Source organism: Cygnus olor, chromosome 1 (assembly GCF_009769625.2).
Source record: "Cygnus olor isolate bCygOlo1 chromosome 1, bCygOlo1.pri.v2, whole genome shotgun sequence".
NCBI lineage: Eukaryota > Metazoa > Chordata > Aves > Anseriformes > Anatidae > Cygnus > Cygnus olor.
In genome coordinates, this window is record NC_049169.1 from 101,981,253 (window position 1) to 101,998,304 (window position 17,052).

Sequence of the window (17,052 nt, forward strand, 5' to 3'; positions counted from 1 at the left end):
GTGCCATCTGCAAACTTGCTGACAGCGCACTCTATTCCCTCATCCAAGTTGTTCATGAATATATTGAATAGTACTGGTCCCAATACTGACCCTTGAGGGACTCCGCTAGATACAGGCCTCCAACTAGACTCCATCCCATTGACCACAATGCTCTGGTTTCTTTCCTTCAGCCAGTTCACAGTCCACATCACTACCCGATCATCCAGACCACCCTTCCTCAGATTAGCTGCGAGGATGCTGTGGGAGATGGTGTCAAAGGCTTTACTGAAATCAAGATATACCATATCTACTGCTTTACCATCATCTATCCACCTAGTTATATCCTCATAAAAGGCTATACGTTGGTCAAGCACGACATCCCCTTGGTGAAGCCATGTTGACTGCCCCTGATGACCCTTTTATCCTTGATATGCCTAGAGACAGCACCAAGGATAAGTTGTTCCATTACCTTTCCAGGGATGGAGGTGAGGCTGACCGGTTTATAGTTACCTGGGTTTTCCTTCTTGCCCTTTTTGAAGACCGGATTGATATTTGCTTTCCTCCATTCTTCAGGCACCTCTCCTTTTCCCCACAGCTTACCAAAGGTGACGGAGAGTGGCCTCGCAATGACTTCCGGCAGCTCCCTCAGCACCTGTGGGTGCATCTCATCAGGATCCATGGATTTGTGGATGTCCCTATTACTTAATTGGTCCTTAACCCATTCCTCATCAACTGAGGCAAACTCCTCCTTTATCCTGACTTTCTCTGGGGCCTCAGGGGTACAGGGCTCCTCAGGAAAGCCTCCAGCAGTATAGACAGAGACAAAGAAGGCATTCAATAACTCTGTCTTCCCAGTATCTTCTGTCACCAGGGCACCCACCTCATTCATCAGTGGGCCTACATTGCCTCTAATGTCAGTTTTATCTGCAGTGTATTTGAAAAAGCCCTTTATGTTGTCCTTGACCCCTCTTGCAAGGTTTAATTCTAAGGAGTCCTTAGCTTTCCTAGTTGCCTCCCTACATCCTCTGACAAGTCTTATATTCCTCCCAAGTAGCCAGCCCCTCCTTCCATGATCTGTAAACTCCCCTGTTCCACTTGAGTTTGCCCAGCAGTTCCCTGTTTAACCATGCAGGTCTCCTGGCTCTCTTTTCTGACTTCCTACCTGTTGGGATGCCCTGTTCTTGAGCTCAGAAGAAGCAATCCTTGAACGCTAACCAGCTATCTTGGGCTCCTTTTCCTTCAAGTACCTTGTCCCATGGGATTTCCCCTAGCAAATGCTTGAAAAGGCCAAAGTCAGACCTACTGAAGTCCAGGGTTGCAATTCTGCTTGGTACTCTGTTCCTGCCACATGAGATACTAAACTTCACCATCTCATGGTTGCTGCAACCAAGGCTGCCCTCAACCTTCAGCACTTCAACCAGTCCCTCCTTGTTAGTGAAGACAAGATCCATCAGCGCTCCTCTCCTAGTTGGCACTTCCACCATTTGCATCAGGAAGTTATCATCAATACACTGAGGGAACCTCCTGGGCTGTGGATGGCTGGCTGAGTAGGCCTTCCAGCAAATGTCAGGGTAGTTATAATCCCCCACAATAACCAGTGCCTGTGTTCGTGAGGCTGTTGTCAGCTGTCTGTAGAAGTCCTCATCAACTTCCTCATCCTGATCTGGTGGCCTGTAATAGACACCTACAACAGTACCCCCCATGCCAGGCTGTCCCTTAATTCTCACCCACAGTCTCTCAACTCGCTCCTCATCCACTCCTGGACAGTACTCATTACAATGTAGTTGCTCTTTCATGCAAAAAGCTATTCCGCCACCTCACCTTCCTGGTCTGTCTTTCCTGAGAAGGACATACCCAACCATGACCACATTCCAGTCATGTGAGCTGTCCCACCATGTCTCTGTAATTGCCAGTAGATCATAATTTCCTGACTGAACATGGATTTCTAATTCCTCCTGCTTATTCCCCAAGCTACATGCATTGGTGTACAGGCACTTAAGGGAGAGAGATGGGCACATCAATTTCACTAAGGGGGTGGGAGGTCTCCCGGTCTTCACCACTGCTATTGCGCTGCCCCACTGGTGCAAAACCGAGCTACAACCAACTCACATAGTTCTAGTTCCATTTGTCAGCCAGCAGGACCATGGCACTGTGGCCCTGTAAGGCAGCAGCTGGCTGGTTCTAGCATCTTCCTGACCCTCTGTGATGTGTTGCCTGTCCCCTGATTGACTGGCTAGCGATTGTTAGCTGTTTTGCAACTGGCTTGTCATCAATAGTGGGTATGGCTTCTCCTACCTATATAAGGGCCAAAGGGGGGCAGTGGGACAGAGTGTTGCAGAGGGGAGATGGCAGATGGTGCTGCTGCTGGTGGCAGAGGCGGTGGCAGAGGAGAAGGTGGTGGTGGTGGTGGTGGTGGTGGTGTTGGCGGTGGCGGCGGCGGTGGTGGTGGTGGTGGTGGTGGCAGTGGTGGTGGCGGCTGTGGCAGCAGTGGTGGTGATGGTGGAGGAGAACGAGGTGATGGTGGTGGTGAAGGAGGTAGAGGTGGAGGAGAAGATGGTGGTGGAGGAGGTGGTGGTGGAGGAGGATGTGGTGGTGGAGGAGGAGAAGATGGTGGAGGAGGAGGAGGAGGTGGCGGTAGAGGAGGTGGAGGAATCATAGAATCACTAAGGTTGGAAGAGACCTCCAAGTTCATCCGGTATAACTGTCACCCTATTACCAATGTCACCCACTAAACCGCATCCATAAGTGCCAGGCCCAACCTTTCCTTGAACTCCCCCAGGAATATTGACTCCACCAGCTCTCTGGGCAAGCCGTTCCAGTGCCTGACTACTCCTTCTGAGAAGAAATGTCTCCTAATTTCTAACCTAAACCTCCCCAGATGCAACGTGAGGCCATTCCCTCTAATCCTTTCACTAGTTACCTGGGAGAAGAGACCGACCCCCAGCTCCCCACACCTTCCTTTCAGGTCATTGGAGAGAGCAACCAGGCCTCCGCTGAGCCTCTTCTTCTCCAGACTAAACAACTCCAGTTCTCTCAGCCACTCCTCACAGGACTTGTGTTCAAGGCCCTTCACCAGCTTCATAGCCCTTCTCTGGACACACTCCAGGGCTTTGATGTCCTTCTTGTACTCATTGTCCTTGCAATCTCACTGACTCTGTGGGTTGTGGGTTTTTGTTTGCTTGTTTGTTTGTTTGTTTGTTTTTGTTACATAGAGGTCTTTTCAGTACAATGTTATGCCTTTAGGTCTTTATAAAGCTCCCTGTATGCTCTGAAAGGAGTGAGGGTATCTGCTGTTCAGCTGCAGAGGTGAGAACATAGCAGACACAGGTGTGCAATGCTGGTGACAGAAGGAGAATTGTGGAGGAGAAGGAGGTGGTGGAGGAAGAGGAAGTGGTGGAGGAGGAGGAGGAGGTGGTGGAGGAGGAGGAGGTGGTAGAGGAGGGGGTGGTGGTGGAGGAGGAGGAGGTGGTGGTGAGAATAAGATACAGCAACACTTCTCTCATAGTTGGCTCATCCACCATTTGCATCAGGAAATTATCATCAGTGCACTGGAGGAACCTCCTGGACTCTGAATGGCTGGCTGAGTAGGCCTTCCAGCAAATATCAGGGCAGTTAAAATCTCCCACAATAACCAGGGCCTGTGATTGCAAGGCTGCTATCAGCGGCCTGTAGAAGGCCTCGTCAACTTCCTCATCCTGGTCTGGTGGCCTGTAACAGACACCCACAACAGTATCACCCATGCCACCCTGCCCAGGGAAGTGGTTAAGTCACCATCCCTGAAGGTCTTCAAGAAACGTGTAGATTTAGAACTTAGTAGCATGGTTTCGTGGTGCGTGACCTTTAGTACTAAGTTAAAGGTTGGACTAGATGATCCTAGAGGTCTTTTCCAATGTGAATGATTCTATGATTCTGTGATAAAAGCAGAACCTACAATGATGTTCATCTAACTGGGGAGCTGTTGTAGGACATGTAGAGATATGATTGGCATGTCTGTTCATGGTTGGGAATGGGAAGCGATGGATGAAAAAATAAGTTCAATTATCCCTTGAAACCCTAGCTCATCTTCTGCATTTAGTCATACAAAATTCAGACCAGTCACTGCAGTAGAACTATCCAAATTCTATGTTACTTTCAGACAAACAACACGGTATTGGTAATAAGGAGTTAAACTGATACATGAAACCAAGGTACACAGTGGACGTTAACTGATTTAGATAAAAAGGTGGTGGTGAGGACACAACCCAGGGGAAAAAGAAATCTGGCAATGTGGTAACTGTATCAGAAGAAGATTCAGTAGGAGGAGATAGTCACAGCATTATACTAATGTCTGAAAAACAAACTGAAAGTAGGAGTGAATATACGCACAATGAACTAGACACAGTTGTAGAAACAGATGTTTTATTGGAACACACAGCATTCATAAAATCCAAATGCTCTGTAAAATTTGACAGACTTAAGCAGATCATTGAGTTGAAAGAGAACCGGGGAAAAAGCTGAAAAAGCTGAGCTATTTTCCTATTTTTTCACCTACAGAATTAAGTATGTTCTTGTTCTGAGTTCCTTAAAAAAAAAAAAAAAAAAAAAAAAAAAAAAAAAAAAGTACCACAGTATAAAGCCCAAGTCAAAATACAGATTAACATCTTTGACCATCCTAAAGCAAGTTTATTTTCTGAAATGTATCTGCCTTCCTGGAGCATTTGAGCCTTGTTTTTTGACCTTTTTTTGGGGTGGGGCGGCGGGATGATTTTGCTTCTTTGGCAATTATGCTAATTTTCTGAGTCTTGCAACCACTGATGAAATAGAATTTTTGATTCCTTTGCAACCTTTTCTCTTGAAAGTTTGGGAAGCCAACCCCAAACCAATACATGCCCACGTGTTATTTAAGAATCATCCCAAAAAAAAAGCCAAAATAATGGTCAATGGACATGTGAACACAGATAGGAAAAGTGAGTATGTTATAGTGGCAGTAGGTATGGACAAAGCTTTTAGTCTATACAGTGTAAGGGTATGTAGAAGGAGAGTGTTCCTTCAAGGGGTCTGGTCAAGGGCCTTTTCTGATGCAATTATGGTTAATAAGAAAGGGAAGCAGTGGTGGGAGCAAAGTCTGTTCAGTCACACTAATTGATGAGGGCATGTGAGAATATTTATTCCATCAGGGTTATCTGTTTGAGGATTTATAAGCTGGGAGACAACAACCAGAAACAAACCTGGTCAGTAGTACTGATTGATGAGGAAAGAGACCAAACGTGGGAATGTTAATGCAAGCAAGGTTTTGGACCAAGGACCTCTAAAGCAGGATAATAATAAGAAAAAGAAGGGGGAACAATAACAAAAATTGCTGAGTCACAGACCTGACAAAGCAAAATTGAGATAATGACAATAAACAAAGCTCCCCATCACACTAGCTGATGAGCTATCAATGTCCAGGCACCACTTCCAGGAAGTTCAACCTACATTTTGCAACTGATAAAAGCAGGAACCAGGAAGGGGCCAGACTGGGAGCGGAGTGGGAAGCTGCAGAGCTTTGCAAACCACTTGAGGTGTGCAGAGGAAGGTGGGGCCAAAGGGACAAAGAAGGGGGATAGGTAGAAAAGGGTATGTAAGGACAAGTCATAGGTAAAACGGAATTCGTCAGTATATTTGTTTGCGTCAGCCCTGCACCTGATCACTGCAGCCTGTCCTTCTTATATTTTCTCATTAAATCTTTTCTTAACTCTCTCTCTGAATATTGCCACCGTCTCTCCTGTGTGTATGTTTGCTGCAAGAACTATGTGCCAGCTACAGGCAAGACCTTTGTGTCTGTGTTAGTGATGACTGGTGCCTGCTACTGTAGTCAGACTGGGGGAACAGGCACCCCTGGCCAGTGGTGCCAGCTGCCGGACCAAGTGCAGGGGCCTCAGTACCATTTCCTGGTGAGACCTGTGTGTGGGTGAGTGGAAGTTAGTGCCAGCTACTGGAGTCTGACCAGGGGTGTAGGTGCCCTCAGCATGTGGTGTCTGCTACTAGAGCAAGCGGGGTCCTAGCATCAGCTACAGGAGCAAGTGGGGGTCTTTTACTCCCAAACCTTGGAGCAGGAGCATTGACTGTTCCCAAGACCAACTGCTGGAACATGAGCAAAGTGAGTGCAGGGCTCCACAATGGCAGGTGGAATAGTGGTCACAGCCCTTGTGCCTGAAGCCTGCTGCTGAGCAGGGGGTTGAAAGCTTGTATCTTGCCCAGACCTGGTATATGTGGGCTTTGTGTGTATTCACTACCAAACTTTAAGCTGGACTAACTAGTGAGTAGTGTGGCCTTGTGTGTGTGCCTGCAGTAATGAAATTCTATTCTAACAGCCGAAGAGAAGGAAGGGGACTTAGCTGTCTGTGCTTTATGTGAGTACTGTGTGTAAGTGTCATTGAAGGCAGCACTTGGCAGGGGCAGCCTGTGAGGCAAGTCATGTCCATGACCTGTCTCTATCTACATGGCTGTGTGTCTCTGGGATATGTACTCAGCTTTGCTACTGGGATATGTGCTCAGGTTGAACCTGCAAGGAGAAAGCAGGAGCCACATGCCTCAGTCTGGGCAGAGTCTCTAGGCGCCCAGACAGCAGGGCAGGAGTGGTCTTGGCCTGGAGCAGCTGGAGGAGGTGGCTATATTCTTCATTTAACATACAGTTTACTGTATGGGAAGAAGAAGCTGGATGTAGGAAAAGGACAGAGTTCTCCCAAAGGGGTTTCTTTTCTTCCTGACAGACTTCTTCCTGGACTGGCCCTCTGATGGTCCCTTCTATATGCCAACTTTAGTTTATGTTCAGGCTATTGAGTCAGACAACTTAAGGAGTGGTTTACATCCGCAAGCAAACTAAGCAAAAATAATGATCATGTTCCCATGGGGACAAGGATTGATATTATGACTATCTGTTTCCTGGGCTATATAAAAGGAATAGAGGATTTGTGTGTCCTTCCATTTGCTGTCATGCCGTTCATGAGCGCCAGCAAAGAGGTCAAGCACAGTTTGACTTTTAGAGGATAACTGAAAATCCTTGGACATAAAAAACACTTCCATGAGATAACAGAATTCTATTTGACATTGCCATGGGGAAATGATAGACAAAGATTATACAAAGTGTTATTAATAGTTTAAGGTCAAATTTGAAAGAGCTAAATTAGGAATTGACTAGGCAACTACCAGCAATTTTGACCCAAAAGAGCGCCCCCCCCCCAAAAAAAAAAAAAGTGAGATTCAAGGAATGCAACATTTCTCTAAGATATCAAAAGTCTTTGCAAACATGGGCTCTTTTGCTAGAGCTCAAATTTAAGGGCAAATCTTTAACTAGGAGGTACTTTGTAATTCCTTTCCTACTAAAAGCACAGAATTGGTCATAAGAAAAGACGTAGATCTGGATGGTTTTGTAAATACAATAATATCCATATTTTCTTCTGTGTAAAATTTCTGACTTCTTTTTTGATAGCATGCATTGACAAATACAGATTTTCATGGTTGAAATAAGTTCTTTTTGAAACAGACCATTATTGTCATGGTTTGTTTTTTAACATTATTCACAAAGTTTGAATGTATTTTGTTTTCAAATATATGAGGAAATAGACGACCATGCTAATTGATTCAGCAGATTTTGAAGGGGGGATAATATTGTGAGGTACTGGGAATAAATTAAACAATGTTATTTATAAATTATATAATCTTGTAGTTATGAACTCTTTTTTCCACATTTCAAGTTTTAAAAACAATCCTTTCTATGTGAGTCAATTTAACTCATACACAAGCTTTTGTTTAAATATTAAGGTATAATTGATCATGATACTGCACACACAGATTTGATTTACTCTTTATCAGTAGTTGCACACTCTGTACAGGCTCTGCTGCCTTCAGTAGATTTTGATTCTATTCATATATCTGATGTCTGTAACACAATTACATTTTCTCTTGCTTTTCTTTTTTCTTTTCTAGATTGAATGTTCAAGTATATCTGACTACTCAGAAAAAATTATCAAGGCCAACCACTTGGACAACAGTAAGGAAAATATAAAAATAATTTTTAGGAGAAAAAAGAGATAATGTTTTTCACTTTTTCTGTTTTGTTTATGTTGTATGCTTAATATATAAATGGTAGTTTTGTATTATGTATTTATATAAATACAAAAAAAAACAAACTCATTCTAGGCACTATAACAAATCCTCACAGGAGGAGTTACTTCTACATTTACTTCTAGGCTCACAGACAACAGATGTAAGTGGGACTTACCAGCTGTTTGATTTAGCAGAGCAGTCAGAAGATTGCATACTAGAGCTGAACAAACATCAGAATTCCCTTTTCAAATGAATTCTGCCATTTCAATTCCACTTTATTTCATAAATGGAATCAAGACGCATACAAACATGCACTTTCATAAACTGAAATTTAAATGATGTTATGAACAAAAAGTATTCCAAATCAATACAGATTTATCAGAGTTACTTCTGACTTACAAAATAGATATTTAAAAGAAAAGAAAAAAACTCATTGAAATACACAAACACAAATCAAAATAATCAATTCTCACATTAATGATATTGAATTTTTTTTCTTTCTTGAAAGGAACCTGTTGAATTTCCCAGAGATGTGGAAATATTTCAATTTTTTAAAAATATTAAAATGTCCCCCAACCTATTGAAAACTGAACAAAAAAAATCTCCAACCAACTCTATTTCATCTCTTCAGTTCTCCAAATCACAACACACAAGATCTCTTTGTAAGAACCTGAATAAATCTGGCTTTTTTAACTGAGGTTGTGACACAGTTCTTGTTTAAAGGATTTTTTTAGAGAAGCTTGTCTTTTCTTCAGAGCAAAGCAGGTTACAACTAGCTGGGCTGTATCATTTTCCTCTCCTCTTAGCTGTGTCCATGCTGGTGCTGTGCAAGTGCTCGTTCAGGACTAGTTTCCTGTTCTGTTTTAGATCTGCCCTAATTTTTATTGCTATCACTGCCAGTTTCTGACTAACAAGTAGCTGTTTGGGAAGAGAGTTTCTCATACATCATGTGTATTCAAATGGTGTGGAAAAAAAAAAAAAAAAAAAAAAACAAAGGACATCGCAGTGACATGGTACATAATAAGGCAGACAGTGTATGTAACAGCTGGCTCACAAAAAGAAGGATGCAAAGGTCTGGAAAATGCTCTCCTCCACAATAGGGAGAAGGCACTGAAACAATGTCAAACCTCAGCTTGATTAGTCTGCACCTGTAGCACAGAGCAGATTCCAGCTGGGGGCTGGAATGGAGGCTGCAATTTGTCCCTAATGCTTTGCCTCCACCGCTCCTTCACGGTCACTCTCTGCCCTTGCTCCAGTATGGGGTCCCTTCCACAGGATGCAGTCCTTCCTAAACTAATCCTGCATGGGCTTCCCACAAAGAGCAGCTCTTCAAGAACTGCTCCAATATAAGTCCACACCATGGGGTGCAGTCTTCCAGGAGCTGGCTATGGGTTACCCATGGGCAGCAGCTCCCACCAGATCACCTGTTCCTGCATGGGCTTCTCACCATAGGCATCAGTTCCATCCAGGAGTCTGCTGCTGCAGGGGCTGTCCATGGGCTGCAGACTCCTTCAGGCCTGATCCACCTGCTCCACCATGGGCTGCTCCACACATGGACTGCAGCATGGAAATCTGCTCTGCCATGGTACTCCATGGGCTGCAGGGGGACAGCCTGCTTCACCATGGGCCTCTCCACAGGCCACAGGAACTTCTGCTCTGTCACCTGGAGCACCTCCTCCATCTCCTTCTGCACTGACCTTGGTGTCTGCAGGGTTATTTCTCACTCCTCTCTCCCAGCTGCTGTCCTGCAGCAGCTTTTTCCCTTTCTTAAATCTGCTCTCACAGAGGTGTAACCAGTGTCTCTCATTGGCTCAGCTCTGGCCAGCAGCGGGTCCCTTTTGGAGCTGGCTGGAACTGGCTCTTACCTAACATGGGGCAGCTTCTGGACTCTTTTCACAGAGGCCACCTTTGTAGTCCCCTTGCTATCAAACCCTTGCCACATAAACCAGCATACCATAAATTAATTTGTGTTAGTTTAGATTTCCAGCACTAGGAATTGCACATGAAGGGACATAGTAACAGAATACATAGCATAGAAGTTGACCATGACAGTTTTTAATTGTTAACAATTCAGACAGAATCGTCAGTCTAGAAAGAATTGATCTCAATGTGTACATAAACATATATATTCATAAAGCATTCTTGTTTTGCTGATTCTCTACAAGAGTTGTGCATATATTCAAACAGTGAGTTTTCAAAAAAAAAAAAAAATGTTTCTTGATGCTTGGAGCAGGACCTTAGGGTAAATGCATTATGAAAAGAAATGGAGTTTTAGAAAATCTAACCTATGGTACAATTGACTTTTCAGATCACTTCAGTTATTTAATTCTGACTTCAGAAGATTGGGTCAAATATATTTTTAGTTTTATTTCTGAAGAACAGATGACCAACATAAACTTCCTCTGTGGGAAAAGCATGAATGAACAATGTTCCAATTCACAAGCAGACACATCTGAAATTTAGTGATAGATCCAGACCTAATATAATCTGTGACTCTGTAATTCTCCCTTGCGAAGTATTTGGTTTGATTTTCTATAGTACGGATAGACTGATCCCAAGAATCAGTGTTGTCAGTCAGTCTGAAACTATTATAAAACAGCTGAATCTTTGCTGATGTAACTGTTTCTATACAGTCCAAAGTTGTAAGGCTATAATGAAATGAGAAACACCTCAGCTCACCTATGCTTAAAGGAAGAAGTCCTCCGTCCCCTACTCCCCTTTCCTTCCTATGCTTACTTGTGGCTTACATTGTGCTGGCACTGTCATCTAGTAGACCACTCCATTGTCAGATTCAGCTCTCTGGTTTAGTGAGTTTAATTCTGGTTTAGTGAGTTTAATTTGTTCCAAGAAGGGTCCAGTGTGCTCCAGAGGTTTCATGTGGCATTTATCTCTGCTTCTTTGTCCATACTTTTTCCAGGCATTCTTCCTCATTTAAACAGCAGCAAGTCCTTGAAAGTGTGAATAAAGAAGCAGAGACTACTCTCCTGTGGCAGGACAGTGGCTGATTTACACATTTTACACTGACACACATTCACATTCATGTTAATGTTAGCAGTACTGACCCAAAGGATATTATTGCTCATGGCAATTTTTCCTTTTTTCCACCTAATTTTTGATAAAAAATGCAGAGTCAGCAAAAGGGGCTGAAACAAGAAAAAAACTGCTGTTTCCAGAACAGATGCAATACAGCTGGGGACAGCACAATTTGTTCCCACATGGTGTTTTGTGATGATTCATTGAAGTAAAGGGAGGTGGAAGGAACTGGTCTTGCTGCTGCTCACACTGTGGCTGTTCTAGGTATTAACAGATGGCTTCAAAGTCTGCAGGTGTGTCACACTGGCAGCTGTTAACAGTGCTAAAATTGACTCCAGAATAATTCTTTCAGGAGAAAAGAGAACTAAAGAGAATGACTGAACCTTATAAACATAAAGAGCCTGCAATACAACAGATGAACTATTGAACTACTAATTGCAAAAGGAAGGAGTTTAGTGAATGGAAATGAGAATTGTGTTCTTTTCCAGTCTGAAAAAGAACAGAAAAAGAGTCCTCACATCAGCTGATACTTTGTGTTACCAGTCTGAATCAGAACTTCCCAACTTCTTAGAGGGCTATTTTGGATTAAAAGTTTGTTTGCAAATAAAGTAGTCACATATGGTTAGAGTAATACTAATACTGCATGTATTTTGGCAAAATGAAACCTCATTTTTTCCTCAGTTATGTTCTAAAAATCACTCGGCCCACACTCCCACGGTCAAACAGCTAACCTAGTTCTAGCGAAATGAAAGTATCTTCATATACCCCAAATTGAATGTTGAGCACTTTCAGCAATAAAAATTGCCATCAATAAAAATTACCAGTTATTAAGAGTTATACAGTCATTCTGTCCAATAGTAAGTGAAAGTAAAATTTTCACTTCACATTTTTATTTCTAGATTTAAAGCACATCAGTTACTTTGTGAAGGAAGAATACAACACCGTGAGATTTTGTCCACTGCAACAAACAACATAAATAGCAGATGAACATAAGCTGAAAATTATTTTTTTCTAGAGAATTTGGAATAATTTTGAAAATATTTTGAAATATATCCAAAAATTTCAAGAATGACTGGTGAATTGTGTAGTGATCCTATCAGGAAATTATTTGTTATATGTGAACTACATAATAGACTGGTATTTAATTTTCCTTTAAGTAAAATATCTACTATTATAAACTAGTTCTGTTAATAGACTGTCAATCTACTTTTGCAACATCCCCACTCTAATGTAAGTAGTTTACAGTATTGCCATTAATTTAATGAGCTGTGTTGTATATAGTTTCTGAGAATCTGATATTATGTTACATCAAACTTCTGTCAAGCTTTTTGAATTCCTTGAAACTTATATGTTGACAGAACACCTGGCAGCAATGTTTTCTAGAAGTCCCATTAGGTAACTGTGGAAAGCCATCCATGTCTAAACTAGAGAGAAGATTCAGACTGAGAACACCAGTGTGTTATAAAAGATGAAATAATGAAGCAGAGAGGAAGGAATATCATTTTTAATTACAGAAACATGTTTGTACAAGTTTTCTTGATTGCATACTGTCAGGCTGAATTTGACTTTTCTCAGTTGAGTCAGCCCCCAGAATTCATGTAATAAGCCTCAGTTCTCTCATTATGAAGCCAGTATAACATTTGAAAAACAGATGAGAATTACATTCTAGTTCCATAAATCTCTAATATCTCAACAATGAGATCATGATTGTGTAACCCTACAAGAATGTTTAAAGGATTCTAGGTGGATTTTTTGCATTACATAGTTAGTAATCTAGAAATCTACTAAATTCCATAGGGCAAGTAAAATGAGATCATGCAGGTAAACCAGGTAAGGCCTCATTTTTCTGTTGTTTTTGTATGGGCTTTTTTTTTTTCCTCTTATACTGATGCTAAAACTTGTGTTTATTGTACTTACTGCAGAGAGCTTTAGTGTATAAGTCCTTTGAGTCACATGAGGTCACCCCTAATCTACAGGCATTCAAGAAGAGAATGATTTTGAAAAGGTCAACCTGTCATTCACCAGCAAGAAAGTCAGGTGTTTTATTATGTGAAACATATTTCTTTGGATTCTTTTTTCAGTAATCACAATATTTAAAGGTAAAGTGGAAGAAGTTGAATTACCTGTGGATAAAGTAGACATCATCATCAGCGAGTGGATGGGTTACTGTCTTTTCTATGAGTCAATGTTAAACACAGTCATCTTCGCACGAGACAAGTGGCTGGTAGGTGCTTTGCATGTTATGCTCCTTTCTGGAACAATCAGCACTTATTTTCTGACTACAAGCCTTCCTCTGCTACTGTCCCCATAACAAGAGACAATTACATCTCCAAATGCAATTTCATAGGCTTTAACAAAGAGATTAACAAAGGGAATCTCAGTAAAAGAGATTTGGTTTTGATTGACTGCTGATGTAATTCATATAGACACTATCTAATGACATTGCCACGGGCTGCAAGAATTGCTGAGATTAAAGCTGATGTGACAATCTGAAGGAAAACAGTAAAGGCATGCAAGGGGTGCTTGTCTGTTTTTCGTATGTGCAGTTCAAAATGTGATGTCTTTGTCAGGTGAATAGATTACGAGATCCATTTCCCCACAATTCATCAACAGAAACCAGGAGGGCTAATGTTTCCAGACCGAGCTGCTTTGTACGTGGTAGCAATTGAAGACAGACAGTACAAGGACTTCAAAATTCACTGTGAGTACATGCCTAACAATAAACACTTTCTATTGTTATTTCACTGAAATATTTGACTTACAGTGGCCTAATTTAATCTCTTCAATCACAAAGTTTTGCAAAAGCCAAAAAATCATACTAACCGGGCCAGAATCCCAATATAAACATAAAAACTAAGAAAACTCTAGCCTTGTGATAAATTTGGGAAACTTTCAGTAATTTAAAGCGCACAAAGGGAAGATATGTGAATAAATGATGTAGACCTTATTTAGAGTTATACTGATACCTCTACATGTATTTTACAATGTATATTTTAGGAGGTTTAGTTTTGTTGTTGTTTTAGTAAATATATCATCCCACATAACTGCCATTAAAATTAGAGTCATAGAATGATTTGTGTTGGAAGAGACCTTAAAGATCATCTAATTCCTACTGCCCAGGCCATGGGCAGGAACACCTCCCACTAGATCAGGTTGGCCAAGGCCCCATCCAACCTGGCCTTGAATACCTCCAGGGATGGAGGTAAATCTACCATCTTTTAGTTTAAAACTATCACCCCTTTGGTAGTGAACATTATCAAAAAGAGAATTCTTGCCATTCAGGTGCTGAATTTTTTGTATTTAAAATAACAAGAACAACAGAATAATTAATAAGATGCAATTAAATTGTAAAGGTTAAGAAATAACCTTAGAATAAATTATATCTCTATAATAAGCTTGTCAAGAAGAAAAAACATGTAATGGTTTTTAAAACACAATATGTGAGAATTTTAAAATGAAAAATAAGGGTCAGAATATTCCATTCACTTTGATGTGAAAAAAAAATTATAAAGTTTTTTGCTTTTAATTCACAAAAGCATAAAATTCACATTTCATTTACATTTAAAATGTGTTTTTTGTTGTTGTTGTTTTTGTTTTTTCTTTTCCCTTTAAGTTTCATTGAATAACTCATGCTTTAATTGACCTGTAGAGGTCATCTAGTCCAGCCTTCTGCTCAAAGCACACCAGATTTCAAAGTCAAGTCAGGTCACTCCGAAGCCTGTCCTACAGAATCCAGTGATAAGGCTTCCGTAACTTCTCTGCGCACTTGTGCTAATGCTGAAACATATCAGGAGCAAACATTGTGAATGTCTAGTCAGAATTTTCCTTGCTGAAACTTTATTATTCCTCTTTACCTGAAATGAATCTGATTTTTTTCTATCTTTCTATGGTAGCAGAGAGCAATTAGATCCCTCCATTAAACTTCACTGTGCCAGGCTAAGAAAACCCATTTTTCCTGGAAATGTCTCATATCTCCTCAGTATGTGGTTCACTTTTATCACTATAGTGCCATACACCGGGCTCAGGTTCAACTTGATCTCCCCTAGCTCTCTCAAGTTTTGAATCTATTTCGTCATAACAGAGTCATAGAATGGCTCAGGTTGGAAGGGACCTTAAAGATCATCTAACTCCAACCCCCAGTAGATCAGGTTGGCCAAGGCTTCATCCAGCCTGACCTTGAACACCTCCAGGGATGGGGCATTCACAGCTTTCCTTGGCAAGCTGTTCCACTGCTTCACCACCCTTACAGTGAAGAATTTCCTCCTCATGTCTGGGCTAAATCTATCCTCTTTTAGTTTAAGACCATTCCCCTTGTCCTATCATTATCTACCTGAGTAAGCAGTCCTTCTCCATCTTTTTTGTAAGACCACTTTAAGTACTGAAAGGCTGCAATGAGGTCTCCCTGGAGCCCTTTCTTCTTCAGACTGAACATCCCCAGCTCTCAGCCTTTCTTCATAGGAGAGGTGCTCCAGTCCTCTGATCATCTTTGTAGACCTCCTCTGGACTCGCTCGAACAGGTCCACATGTTTCTTGTGCTGGGGGCCCCAAATCTGGATGCAGCACTCCAAGTGGGGCGTCACAAGGGCAGAGCAGAGGGCGACAATCACCTCCCTCGACCTGCTGGTCACACCTCTTTTGATGCAGCCTAGGATGCAGTTGGTCTTCTGGGCTGCAAGGATGCACTGCTGGCTCACATTGAGCCTTTTGTCCACCAGAACCCCCCAAGTCTTTCTCCCCAGGGCTGCTCTCAATGCGTGCTTCTCCCAGTCTATACTACTGTCTGGGATTGCTCCGACCCAGGTGCAGCACCTTGGACTTCTTGAACTGCATGTCTTAAGAACTGCATGCCAATAGACTTGTAGTTGTTAAGTTGCGTCAGGAGGTCCCAAACTTGCTCTTCGCTTACAGTGGGAGGGACTCTGCTCCCCCAGCCCCCACCTAGAGGTTCAGGGACTCGAGAGATGTGGGAAGCCTGACCACTAGTTAAGACTGAGGCAAAGAATTTGTCAAGTACCTCTGCCTTCTCCACATCTGTCATTACCAGTTCTCCATCCTCATTTGCAGAGGCGATATGTTCCATCAGTGTGATTTGTCCTACAATATTTCCATGATAGCAATCCAATTACAGTTTTCTAATTGCACCGTGGCTTCCAACTCTTCCTGCTTGTTTTCTCATACTGTGTGCATTGGTGTAGAGGCACTTCAGATGGGCTATGGGCTGCGTCGCCTTTCAGAGAGGTCCTTTCTAAAAAATGGTTTTGATAGTATGAGCAAATTCTACATTGTTTCAGTTTTCCTTTTTTCTTTGGCTCATATTAATTTACTTTTTAGAGTGGGTCAATTTCACATAAAGGCATTTTCTGTTATGGAAAAAAAATATCACAAAAATGCCTGAGCAGCTCTATTAAGAATATAAGCTTCCGTAACATTTGTGGGTCCAGCCAACCTGCAGATAAAAATGACAACTCTGCATTCTTTTCTACTCAAGAGCCTCTCAGAAAAAGAAGTTTACTGTTTCTCTAATCAAATTCAGTTGCGATAGTTAGAACTGCCAATGCATATGCCAAAGCTACCTTGGGTCAAAAGCAATCCCAGTGTAGTGGGGTGGTAAAAAAAAGGTCTCTGTAAGTGCAAGGGAAAATTATATCAACTCCTCAAGTACAGCCTAGATTTTTTCTCTTCACTTTTGTGGTGACCTTGACAGCTAAATTCATTACAAAATTTATAGATTCAGAAGGATGCTTATGGCATTCATTCTGTAAAAGAATCAAAGCCACAGGATTAAAAATTCCCTTTTTTCATCTCTATTTTGAACTCATTCCTTTCTAGGCCTTGAGCCTTTTTCTTTTCTCACAGACAATGCACCTGTTTTTAACTCTTTTTTTTTTCCCCATAATTTAAAAAAGCTTCAGGCTTTTTTTTTTTCTAAAATTTTATTTTCTTTTAAGACACATTCTTTTCTGGTTTCACCTG

The 17,052-nt window shown here is 41.7% G+C and overlaps 1 protein-coding gene across 1 annotated transcript in view; it reads left to right on the forward strand.

Annotated features, from left to right (window-relative positions):
- The window catches only part of PRMT8 (protein arginine methyltransferase 8), an 83,225-nt gene that overhangs the window by 47,501 nt on the left and 18,672 nt on the right, over positions 1-17,052 (forward strand). The window contains exons 4-6 of the mRNA XM_040574253.1: positions 7,927-7,990; positions 13,161-13,303; positions 13,693-13,780. Coding sequence (XP_040430187.1) covers positions 7,927-7,990; positions 13,161-13,303; positions 13,693-13,780 — 295 coding nt within the window. The remainder of the gene's footprint in view (positions 1-7,926; positions 7,991-13,160; positions 13,304-13,692; positions 13,781-17,052) is intronic.